This window comes from Thunnus maccoyii, chromosome 5 (assembly GCF_910596095.1).
Source record: "Thunnus maccoyii chromosome 5, fThuMac1.1, whole genome shotgun sequence".
Taxonomy (NCBI): Eukaryota; Metazoa; Chordata; class Actinopteri; order Scombriformes; family Scombridae; genus Thunnus; species Thunnus maccoyii.
The window spans coordinates 8,028,466-8,041,820 of NC_056537.1; the positions used below are offsets into that span (position 1 = coordinate 8,028,466).

Genomic DNA, 13,355 nt, shown 5'->3' on the forward strand with positions numbered 1-13,355 from the left:
GAGGTTAAGGGTGGCTTTTAAGTTAAACCAGTCAATTATGAGTTGTTGGAAGTTAAATTAAGAAATGATTATGTGTGTGTGTGTGTGTGTGTGTGTGTGTGTGTGTGTGTAAGTGTGTAGGGATGAGGCACAGGCTTTCAGACAATCTGCTCCATTCACCCCCTGCTGGGCCACAAGTCCAAATCCATTTACATCCCTGAGCCATCGTAAGGCTGACAGCCACTCACACACACATACATACACACACACACACACACACACACACACACACACACACACACACACAGAGTACCGTATATACAAATAAAATCCTCACATGCAGGTAAAGTGCACGTAAGTACACACCTCTGGGGTGTCTGGGTAACAAAGCACATGCAGTCATGCGTCATGACCTTTGTCACACGTCACTCTCTTGCAGGTTTCCCTGTTTTATCCGGTGCATAACGTCTATAAACACTTGAAAATATGCAGTTGCACAAATACACAATGCAAACCATGTATGTGCAACTTATCAAATCATGATACAGTACGTCAAGCTGATTGACACATCATCAAAAGGCCAAATACAGTTGAACGTCCGCACGGAAAACATGACGAGCGAACACTCAATTACCAGCCCTCCATGCAACACGTACGCAGATACGATCAATACTCGGAGGCACACGGACGCGAAAGCCCTCATTAAGCTTTCACGCTCACCTCGAGCCTCTGTGGTTGATTGATCTGCTGGCTTACGCCGGATTAGCAGACCAAACAACAGAGTCTGGCTGAGGACTTCCTCAAACAGCGAACCAACACCTTGTCATTTGAACGTAAACATGTCGGATTAAGCGGAGGAATGGGGGCGGAGTCCGGCGGTGTCAATAACGTCCCTGTTGACAGGTGAGGGAATCATTAACTAGAGCGGCCTCGGTGAAGGATCGCTGCACTTTCACTGAGTTCATAGAACACAGAAGTTATTCTGCTGCCGGCGCTCCTGTCTTACTCATACGACGTTATCGTCTTATTTTAAGACTTTATTATTGAAAAAGTATTTTAAATTGGACGAGCATCAGTTTGACAGTTTAGAGAGAGGTTCATAAATAAGATGGTTAGAATACTTTATCATTTTAATGGAGTGACAAATGAAATATTGAAGTCTTGTCACCTCTTCATCCAAGAAAAACAAGTATCATATTTTGGTGCGGTGCACTTCTCTGTATATTATAAAACCTTCTCTTAACACCTTAATTGTGAAGTATTTTCCCTGTTTCATCAGTGTAACTTTAATATCTTACTCAGCACTCTATCTGCCAATATGGAGGTATGTGCAGGTGAAGAGAAAATCCCCCAGAGGACTGTAAATCCAAAAAGGATTAAAAATCAAGATGAGGAAATGAGAAACATGGCATATATGACATTGAAGATAAAAGGAGGACACTGACTTCTTCATAAAAATAGCCACTTAAAAAGGAAGGAAAATTAATTTTAATGATAATAAGTGAGTGCGGGTCTGTGAGTAAATAGTTAACCACCTGCAGCTATCCGCTTTGTTTCTTCTGCATCTTAAGCATGTCGGACTTTGCGTTTATGCAGGAAAAATGTCAAAATTTGACTTGAATCCGCAAGGTGATTCGGCTACAGGTGGGAACATTGGGAGTGTGAGTCAGAGTACTTCACCGTGAGAGTGGGAGTGAATAGCGATGGTTAGTTTGTTTTGGAGCTCAAGGCTATTTCCTGGATTCCTATGTACTCTCTCCTTCTCTCTCTCTCTCTCTCTCTCTCACTCTCGCTGCCGTGAGCTGGCTGATCTGACAGGTCATTGACCTGCCCAGTGGTCTGAGGTATGACTCACTCATCAGCTAAATCCCCCTGCCCTCCGGTACAGACCACCCCTGTCGTTCTTGCTGCTGCTGCTGCTGCTGCTGCTGCTCCCCCACTAACAAATTCACAAACACTACGTGCGCAACATGGACAGATAAAAAATATACAAATACAAAGCTATTATAAAGCATGTGCACTTGCCCACATACACACTAGCACATACGCACTGCTAGCATGTTTATCATTTATCATGTTATTCGTTTTTCATAATACATCCTCATTATGCTAAACTACACAGGGATATATCATAAATAACTAGTTATGGTGAATCAGTATTCTGGTGGTTGAGCTCCAGCAGCCTTCAGAGGTTAGAGGCTATTACAGTATCTGACAGAAAAAGGGGCGTAGGCAGGGGTCTGTTCTCCCGTTCTCCCCTCAGGGAATGAGGATTGATGGTGTTCATTTGAGAGTGGGTCACATCTGAAACCTTGTGATAAATGTAATGATGTCATTACTGCTGGGAGGGAGGGGTGTGAGGGGATGAGGGGGGGTGGGGGGGGGGGTGCCAGGGACCTAATGGAAGAGGACCAGTAAAATGTTTGCAATTTGTTTGAATTCAGTGTTTTTTTTTAAAAAAAACTAGAAAACAGGTTGCTCTCATTTGCTCAAACACACAGTAGTGGCTGATAAGCTGAAAAACCATGGGCGTGTTTTTTTAGGTAACATAACACCAGCACTGGTGTAACGCACCGTTGACACACTGACCAATAAACCTGCCCTTTTGCCAACCTCTATTATTGTGTGCACAGATAAAAACCAGTTTCATGACTCTGTTGAAGCCAAGTGCAAAACAAACATTCCAGACAAACCAGTTTGGTCACAATCTCTACGCTGGGAAGAACTAAAACGCCCTTACAATAAAAGAGGATGCATTAAATTAGACTCAAAGGATCAACAACAACATCTAAAGGCGATAACAATTTTTTTAAAACACAAAAAACACCGGGCCGAGTACTGACCCCTGCTGTACACCACGGATTAATGTAAACACAATCAGTTTCATGGTAAAACACTGAATTTTGTTCCAGTGCAGAAATATTGAAAAGTAAGCAGCATGAACAAGTTACAGAGCAACGTCCCTACACGTGACAGCAGAAGTGGAGTTTGGATGTTTGGATTGTGATAGCGTACCTGCAGGGTGCATGGTAGAAGGGATATCCAGGGTGAGGTATGTGATTGCAGTATCCGGACTGATTCCACATGGTGCTTCTCTTCTTTCCACGTGATGACAGTTCACAAGTGCCGCTCGCTCGCCGCTGCTCGCCGTTTCTTTCTGCTTTCTATTTCTAGTGCTGTGGGATCAGACTCTGGGCTGCCGGGAGTCACATTAATCAGCGTCTCTTCTCTTGTCTCTCGAGTGGCTCCATGGCGAGAGAACGAGAGGTGGTGCTAGTGTGTGTTTGAGAGCAGGTATTACCGGGAAGATGAGGTGAGAGAATTAGCTGAAGGGCTGAACCCGAAGAGAGAAGGGATGATGTCAGGTGAGTCAAGTCTGGTGTGGTTTACACACCTGGAAAAAGAAGTCTGCTCCTGCCACCACCCCCGCCCCCCCGCCCCCCGCCGCCCCTCGACAACACCACAGCTACTCAGCGGAGTATCAGACGACTGCCCCAGGTGAAGTCTGACATCACAGGTTACTCCTTTAATCCTGCCCAGTCATTTTCCACCTCTCTCGTCTCAGGTGTGATCAGAAATAACAGATGTCTTTGAGGTTAACCTTGCTGAGCTGTGTCTTTTGCCTGTTAAATCATGCGTAATATGTGTCTCCACCTCACATCTCAATGATCTGACTCCGGGGGGGGGTTTTCGACCTCTCAGACGAAGATGTACATCACGCTGTGTTCAAGACAGGCGGTGGGTTTCAGAGATCTCCGTTCCTCCAGCAATCTCTGATGCAAAATAGGAGCTGTTTATGTCTTTTACACGTGAAGTACATTCTCTCCAAAGTTCACCAGCGCCGCATATCCGTCTCCTCTTGACACGAACAGATTAAAATCCACAGTCCCTGCGTCCCTCCGCTCTATCTAGTTTGTCTCTGAGGTAGCCGGCGCCGGCACAAGTGCTTATTTCCCCAATCACTGGCTCCCCACCGGCTCTCCAGCCTCACGGAATAACAGCGGCGTACAGCGCTGAATGACTGAGCATACTCACAGACAGAGAGCAAGGCGGAAAGTGGCAGGGAGAGGGAGAGAGAGAGAGAGAGAGAGAGAGAGAGAGAGAATGTGTAAGGGGGTAAACAGAGCGGAGCTGCATTCCTTTTCCCGCCTCATGCTCATCTGGCAGGATACACACCGCTGAGAGGGACAGAAAGAGAGAGAGAGAGAGAGACAATGTGTGACACAGAGAGGAAGAGAGAGAGAGAGAAAGGAAGAGCGACAAAGTGAAAGACAGAGAAGAGGAAAGAGACCGTGACGGTGTTTACATGCACATAAAGAATGTGATTAAAGTGTAATTTAAGACCTGAATGCAAACGACAGGGTTCATGTAAATACATTAGCTTATCTTTGTCGGGGCAATTATGACTGTAGGCAAGTGTGGTTGCATCATCACAGTAAAATATTTAGAGAGCTCTGGTTTTATAAGCTGGAAATAATATATATATATATATATATATATATATATATATATATATATATATATATATATATATATATATATATATATATATATATATATATATATATATATATATATATATATATACCTTAACTGCATTTTCTTCACATATGAGCAGTTTGCGCAGGTGTAGTTCATGATGTAGTGCATGTTTTATTAAAAAGATGAAGATCAAATGATGAAACTTCATGAGCTAATGTCTCTAGAGTCGGGTTATCAATTCAAAATTTTCTGTTCTGATACCAAAACGATATTCTTCTTGAAACCATACTTTAAGAAATATACGTTTTTCCTTTAAAACCTCTTTCTCATTCAAAAAAAGAAGCCAAAGTTCTCACATTTTAAATGTTGCCTTAGCAACAAACTAAAACAAAATAGTCTATAATTAACATAATTGAGATTTAAATCTTCATTACACAGAGAGAGAGAGATTGATACCCAGCCTTGTTCGTTGTGAAAAACTTCAACCTTCACAACAATAAAAAAAAATAAGGCTGGTGTTGTCATTTGCTGTCTTTCAGGAGAATTTTATGTGATGATCATTTTACTGCTCAAAATTAGGGATTCCATGCAAAATGTAATTAAAATGTAACAATTCCTTGTTTAAATTTTGTTTTATTGATGTTTATTTTATTGATGATTGTAGAGTTTTGTGTGATGTAACAATAACAGTAGAGCTGCAACGCTAAGTCGATTAGTTTTAGTTCATCAACAGAAAATTAATCACCAATTATTTTGAGTGATTTTTTAAGAAAAACTTGCCAAAATTCTTTGGTTCCAGCTTCTCAGGTGTGAATAGTTTCTGGTTTCTTTAGTCTTCTCTGATAATAAACTGAATATCTTTGGGTTGTGGACAAAACAAGACATTTGAGGATGTTACTTTGAGCTTTAGGAAACTGTGATTGACATTTTTCACCATTTTCTGACATCTTACAGATGAAATGACTGATTGATTAATTGAGAAAATAATGAAGAGATGAATCGATAATGAGAATAATCGTTAGCTGCAGCCCTACATAACAGTGAGAAGTGCCATTTGCCATACTGGACTAACATCCACATCACAAAAATTGATATTTCACAGCCCTAAAGGTGAACGTCTCTGTTTTTCTGTTAATCAGAATACTTTAACAGTCACATTAATGAGTGCATGTAAACATAGCCAGTGTGGTAAAAGCTGTAAATATGAATGCCTAAGAGAAATATAAAACCACTAACGGTATGAGAAGCCAGACAACCAGATAGAACACAGAGCTAAAAGCAGACACAGACAGCCTCTTCTTGTCTCCACCAGGTTATTCTCAGCAGCCCACAGCCTGATTCAAACCTCCCAATCAGCAGAAGAATCCTGCAGGTGAGAGGTCACCTCTGTGCAGCTAAACAGAGATGTGCTGTCTCCCCGGAGAGGTGGACTACTCCAGTGCCCTACTAAGCAGAGCACTGCCACATGACCCTGCTGCAAGGACAACTCCTCCGCACCTGGGGAAAGACTTGTGATGACACGGTCACGGAGCTGGCAGAGTGACAGCTTCACTCACTGCGGGTCAACATCCAGACATGTAATCTGATATAAAAAGAGAGTTTGCTCGGGGGAGGTAACGGCTTGAAAAAGCTCAAACCATGTAGCCATCGGATTACCTCTTGAATATTTGTTTTCTCTTTGTATTCACTAAAGGGATTTGCACTTCCTGAGCCTGATCATTTAATGATGATAGTTGTTAAATGGTGCAGAAGCGTGACTTGAACTCTTCTATCAGATGATGACTTGGAAAAGTGAATGTTTACTGGTTGGGCTTTTCCCTACGGAGCGTGTATACTCATTCATTTATGACATCCTACACCCTGTTATGATAGTCTTACTATCCTCTTGCATCAGTGTCCCGTGTGAAGTAAAAAACCTCTCGGCCTAATGAGAAAAGGGGCTCGTTTCAAAAGCGTGTGGCTCCCACATTCCCGAGAAACTATTTTTAAATCAGTCATGGAGCAAATACCAACACAGCCGGGGACTGTTTGGTCGTGACATTGATAACTCAATAATCAAATGTTCAGCACTGTCAGAAAAGCATCATTCAGTTCTGATTAATGTCCACTAGGGGCAGAAATTGACTAATAAAATCCAATAGAAGAGATTCACTGGCAAGGCCCAGTTCTTATTAAACAGAAGTTACAGTGATGAGAGTAGACTGATCAGTTTCTCAACGTCTCAAGCACTAAATAATTAGTGATTCAAAAAGTCTGAATCCTCTAACAAAGTAGCCTCCAACCTTGGCACTGCAACATGATTAAGAAGATTAAAAATAAGAAACATTCTGCTACAAGAATCTTAATTATTTTCCGACCTTCGTCTTTTGTCTTAAACTAGTTTTACCTCTTCAGACCTCTGAAAAACAGTGTTTTAATTACTGCCCAGAGGAACCAGAAGGAGCTGAGCTCACCTAAACCAGACATCTAGGAAGGTGGTTCTCAAAAAACCTCGAGGTCTTCAAATGTTTTGATTGGTGTCATTAGTTGCTGTATCATCAGGGTGAAAGCCTGGTAATTGCACTAAATCACACACGTTTTACCAAATAACCTATGAGGTGAGGAGTCACACAGCTCCTGCCAGCTGACCTCTGACATCACACAGACTTGGATTTATTCACACAGCCTGGAGGATCATCATCATCGTCATCATCTGTGATGCAATTGGCTGGTTACATCATACATAGAGAAAGAAAAACAGGTAGGGAAAAGAGGGACGGTGGCTGAGATTCAAAAGCTGGGAGGGAAGGAAGAGAAGAGAGAGGAGGTGAGGGATTGGCAAGGATGAAAAGAACAGACGAGGTAGGAGGAAAGGACCCCTGCTGGTTTTTTTTTGTTGTTGCAAAATTTAATTCCAGCACAATCTAATCAGGGTTAGGAAACACAGGGGACCCTGCTCCCTTTTTCTCCTTTCTCTGTCTCTCTCTGTCTTTGCTCTCCTTGTTTGAAAAGGCAGGTGGACTGGCTCCACCTTTGCTCGCCTATCCACCCACGCAGACACACACACACACACCGCATACACACAAGCATGAGAGGCACACAATCTTCTGCACAGCATCCACATAAACAGATATTCATACACACACATTCATGCATACAGACATATACACGCAGACATCTTACAAGGATGCACAAATACACAAACATATATGGACGTGCAGCACATACAGTACGACACACTTGCAGCAGTTGTCATCTTTGCAGACAGCTGTGTTGAATCATGTCAGTGGGCAAGATGGCAGGAGTGTGATTGGGCCTGTGGTTCAGCTTATCAGGCCTTTACAGCCTAAACCCCATCCGCCTCCACCACCGCCACCCGCTTTAAAATGCACACACATACACACACACACACACCCGACACACCTCCTCCGCCTCCTTATGCCCACTGTCAAGGTCACATCTGAGCCCATATTTCTCAAAAACCCTTAAAAGCGACATTCACCTGCTCTCTTTCTACTTTTTTTTCTTGAGTACAAACTCCTGCCCACCAGCACAAACTGCTGTTGATCGATACCACTGATTCAGTGACGACTTGCCTTTAAAAACTCTGCACAATTCTCTCAGTTTCGGAAATAAGAACCCCATGACTTCACATTTTTACCCGGTCTGAGACGGAGCAGTAGATTTCCCAGATTTTATACAATCATCACAGAAAACATTGTGTACCCACGAACTACAATAAAAAACAATAGCGTGCACTCCATCCGTACCCCTTTCCTTCTCCAGCAGCTAATAAAATAAAATGTTCTTCTTCTCTGCAAACTTTAACCAATCACATCCCACTACTATCTTACAAAGTTTCCAAATGCTTAAAAAATGGTTTAATTTCGGTCCTTTTCCCTGCACTTTCTCCCACACACACATTTTATCTCATTCTCAAATGAGACACTATCTCACAATCTCACTCCCTCTTGTTTTCACGACCTTCGCCCGTGTGCAGTCGGTGCCTGGTGGGACTCCATATTCATTTTCTCAGGAGGACTTGATCAATCATGCAGCTGGTCAGAACTCTGGCACGATATAGCTATACGGTAATAGCACACGCTGCGTGTCTCTAGATGAAAAATGGACAGATTGAAAATCAGTCCGTAGAGAGACCGTGAAAACTGGAGGTTTCTGTGTACACGTGTATGGAGACGAGAGATACAGCACATGTGTTGTAACTGAGGAAAAGTCCTCTTGTAGACATAGTATTATCTGGCTCATAAAATTCAAGAATGTGCTCGTCTGTCTTCGGAGCAGCTCCGTTAGCTTGAATGACGCAATAACTCCTGTGTGTATCTTTGTATCTGTGTGTGTGTGTTTGTGTGTGTGTGTGTGTGTGTGTGTGTGTGTGTGTGTGTGTGTGTGTGTGTGTGTGTGTGTGTGTCAGTATCCCCGAGGATCTTTTGATCCAGATTCTTCAATCTTCAATCTCACACACACACACAAGATGCTCCTACTATTAATACACCTCCTCTGAGCTCTTCCCTTTCATCATGCCTTCAGGCTTCGCGTCTCTCCATCTCACAAGCTAGAATATGACACCACAATTAGAAGAAATCTTTTATATGGTGGATCAGATCCAGATTTAAACAGAAAAGCAAAGACAGTTTCTTCAAAAGAGTTGGATTTGCTAGATTTGGTTCCTTGTATCTGATTAGTTAAGGCATGCTTTGGTGCTGCGCAACAGGAGTTAAACTGAGATTCATACACCTGGAGGCATACATCTTTGAATTATCACATCATACAGAAAATGAGGAAACTAGTCTATTAGCAATATTTTATCAACTGTGATGAATGTTAGATGTCATTTTTAAAACTAGTGTTTCAAGTAGGAATTCCCAATTTGGGGAAAATGTCTAATTACTAGTTTCTGTCTGATATTACATTTTAAATTTGAACTGAAATTATTGTCTATGATTTAGAATTCAAGGACTGTATTATTAGCATAATTATAAAATGTATCAAATATCAACATATAAAAAAAACTGATACAATTATGCAGCTGCACTTTAATTAAATTAGCTAACTATTACATTAGTTGCATAATCAATTCTTAAATAGCCTGCAAAAGTAAAATCAACATTCAAATGTTATACTTATTATTAAAAGCCACATAGTTGTCCACGTAAGCTAATAGTGTCAACCTGCTGTCAAGTCTGACAGTCTGACAATCTGAATATGAAAAAGTTTTGATATCTGATTGATGACCTCAAATTATACAGATGACAGCTCTATAATTGATCTGCTGGAGCTCATGTTAGCTTCACACTGACAAGACAGGCAGCTTCCCAAATTGAGGGCTTTAAGTTGATAGCTTGAAAACATGATATGATGTGAGTCAAACAGTGAGATTCCAACAACTGCTCTGTTACTGCAAACTGTTGGTCAAAGTTGATAACTACTTAGCTTGCTAGCTGCTAGCTGCTAACAAGCTACCTGTGAAAACTATGTGATTAGTGATTTATGTAGCACATTTCATACAACAGGCATAAACTAAATGTGCTTAAAAACCTAGCATCCCTAAGCAGTATAACTTTTAATAAAAGGTTTATAACACAATATAATGTAGCTATAAGCAGTGTTTACAATTATAACTCCTCCTATGAAGACATATTTCCTATTATTAAGCTGTGTTTTACTATTTTATCAATCATTATCTGTGTGTCAGTGCATCAGTGGTGACACCAGCATGCATAAAGCATATAGACAACAAACCAGGGTTTCATTTTGTCATTTGGCCAACTCATGGAATTAACATTAATTAGCTACAAATGACTTAAGTTGCCTGCAAGAGAATTAATTTCAATACGTAAAATTGAACGCTTCTGTCTAAATCTTTCATCAGCTCATTAATACACAGTTAATAATGTATGGTTAAAATCTCAGCTCTTGCTATTTTACAATTTTACACTTTCAAGCTGCAATTTTAAGTTTTTTTTTTTCCATTCAGATATAGATTCAAATGAAATATATCTTTGTTATTTATCTTTTTTTTTAAGTTTCATTGTCTCTTTTGATCCAATGTGTCTTATTACTTTGTTATTTCTGACTGGCAGACCAGACTTCAGGCTCTTCACTCAAATACACACCACTGAAAAGCTCTATTGGTATGCAAGGCATGCATAATCCACAAAGACAGAATGAAACTGTAATGATCCTGTTGAGAAAATTGAGCTATTGCTGCAGTAAACAGTGATGAGATACAAGAGAAATAGAATAGAACAGTATTGCATCCTGTGCTTTTTGTAAACGGATACAACAGATAATTGTGTCACTGACATTGAAATGTAGAAACTTATGTGTGAAAGCTTGAAAACGTATGATTTATTAGGTATGAACGATCATAATGAGATCGGCTGTTGGCACAATAGCAGACTAATGTGCGTCAAATTCAGCCAGTCCAACACATAACACAATATTTCACTCTGGAAAAAAAAAACACACATTTCTTTACGCATTGAGAATCTAATACACAAAAGGAAAGAATCAGCATGACTCTCCTCTTCTGTAAATTGAAAGAACATAAGCTCGTTTTTCCCTCCACAAAAGGGCTCAAAGTCAAAGCCAAGTAGTTTTTACAGCCACAGCAACAGAGGAGAGGATTTCAATTTGACTAGAGAATATGAAACTATACAGAGAAACTTGAGAAACACGGGGAAAAAAGATGAAGTGAATGCTTTCAAGCGCTCTTGAACCTCTCTCGGCCTCTCTGAAAACTGTCAGTCAGCGCTTGACTGATCTGGTCTGGGTTTGAAACAATTGGTCGCTGACTGAGCACCATAAGATCAGAGAGCCAGACCCTCATCTTCTCAATCTGCTTCTTCAGCTACAGCTACCGAACCTATTGTTAAATGAAGTGTGAAAGAAGACACTTGTTTTAAAAAATGAGAAAATATTAAATGAACATTATATCGAGTCTCAATATGGTGCTCATGGTTGGATTTTTAGCAGATGCCAGCTGACATCTGCTTGAGAGTAGATTTCTGAAACCCGTACGCTACTTTATTGCCTTTTATTAGCACAGATAGACATATTTTATGAGAAAAAAACTAGCACTTGTTTGGTCACTTTATCTTATAAATACGCGCCATATTGTGAGAAAACTGTGTGTGATTAATCCTTTTCAGAACGTGACTGAATCTGATCATAAAACTGTAATGTCTCTTTCCTTGTAGCCACTAAAAAGTACATAAGTACTTGTTATTTATAGTTGCAAATGTCCAAAGCTGAATAGATTCAATGTGTTTACATTTGTATACTGCTGTTTGCCCAAGTCTTCTTTATTACTACCATTAGGGGGTTAGTGTTAAGGTCAAAAATGTTCCAGTCCTTCACATATTGGCTATAAATACCAATTTACTTAGGTTGTTTTGAAAAACTGTTTAAATAAAGCTTTCAATGAGATTGTAAAAAGGAAAAATAGTCTACAGCCATGCTAGCAGCTTTGTGAGGCTGTTCTTGACCTTGAGTTTGAACATGATAGCACGTTGTTGTTTAGTAGGTTTAATGGTTACCATCTTCACCATGTTGGTTTAACATGCAAATATTTGCACAAATACAAAGTACAGCTGAGGCTGATGGGAATGAGGTTTGTAGGTCTTTGGTCATAAGCCAAAGAATTAGACAAAAGTCAGTAATTAGTTATTACGAGTTATTATGATTCATCCTCTGTGGAGCCATGAATATATGCCCAACATTTCACAGCAATCCATCTAACAGTTTCGAGGTTCAATAAAGAACTAAAAAGTTAACCTCATAGTGGCGCTAGAGGAAAAGTCAGAGGACTACCAGCCTTAAGAATGTATCCTCAATGATCTTGAATATCTGTTGTAAATTTTTTGACAAGAGTTGTTGAGATATTTCACTCTGAACCACGAATGTGAACCTTAGAGGAAGAGTCAGGTCTTCACCAACCTCCACAGGATTCATCCTCTGGGGACCATGTGTACGAATTTTCATACCAATCAACTGCCATGAAATCCACTGAAAATCCCAAACTTGCATTTTTCAAATTGTGTAAGATTTGAATTAATTATTGATATTTAACATGGCATACCTTGATTAAACCGTTCTTACTTTGTAAAAATGGCATCTAGCAGCTTTATTTGAGGCCCAGCAGCTTGCAGTAAAAGAAGTTGATTAAATTATTTGCACATAATACAGTATATACAATATATATACAGCATATACCTTGATGGTAGCAGTAGAGTGATTGTAGTGCATGGCACAAACAAGAACAAGAACATCCAGCATACCTACCAGGTATGTCAGATGGTAATTATTGGTCTACACTCATACAAATCTATAGCAGCAATTTCCATCCTCCATTACTGACTTAAATTTCATCTCTTCAAGCACCTTACATCACACTCTGCCTCCTGAATCATATTTGTTCCCTTATTTTAATCCTCTATTACCTCTAATTTGATCCTACCATTGAGGGGGAAAAAACTCCCTTCCACCATTTACAATAACACCTATTTAAAAATATATTATATAATAAAAAAATATTTCAACACTTGCATCGCCTGCATGAGCATACCAATCACACTGCCGGGATAATGTGTTTCTACCGCTTGCTAATGCTATCTTGCAATACTTGTGATATTACTTAAATTAAACTGAAATGTATTCTGTTGCACTAGTCTGTGTTGCACTGCCTGTGAGTGTCAGCTAATAACTGGAATATGAAAAATGACTCTAAATTGGAAGCCGACATTCAAGTCAGGCTTTCCGAATAGGTTTATTAAGACTTCCACTGCTTCCCGCAATTCTACTAATGATTGCCTCTGTAGGCCAACAGATAAAAGATTCAATAGCGCTCACAATGCCTACCACCTCTGCAATGGTATCTGAAAATCATGCCTAGT

At 40.2% G+C, this 13,355-nt stretch overlaps 1 protein-coding gene across 5 annotated transcripts in view; it reads right to left on the bottom strand.

Annotated features, from left to right (window-relative positions):
* The window catches only part of LOC121897966 (pleckstrin homology domain-containing family A member 7-like), a 144,247-nt gene that overhangs the window by 100,439 nt on the left and 30,453 nt on the right, over nt 1-13,355 (bottom strand). Inside the window, exon 1 of one of the 5 annotated variants that reach the window (XM_042412792.1) lies at nt 2,995-3,390. The exons of the other annotated variants lie outside the window; for them this stretch is intronic. Within the exon in view, the coding sequence (XP_042268726.1) occupies nt 2,995-3,065 (71 nt within the window). The 5' untranslated portion in view covers nt 3,066-3,390. Of the gene's footprint in view, nt 1-2,994; nt 3,391-13,355 lie in introns of those variants that run through there. 5 annotated transcript variants of the gene reach the window in all.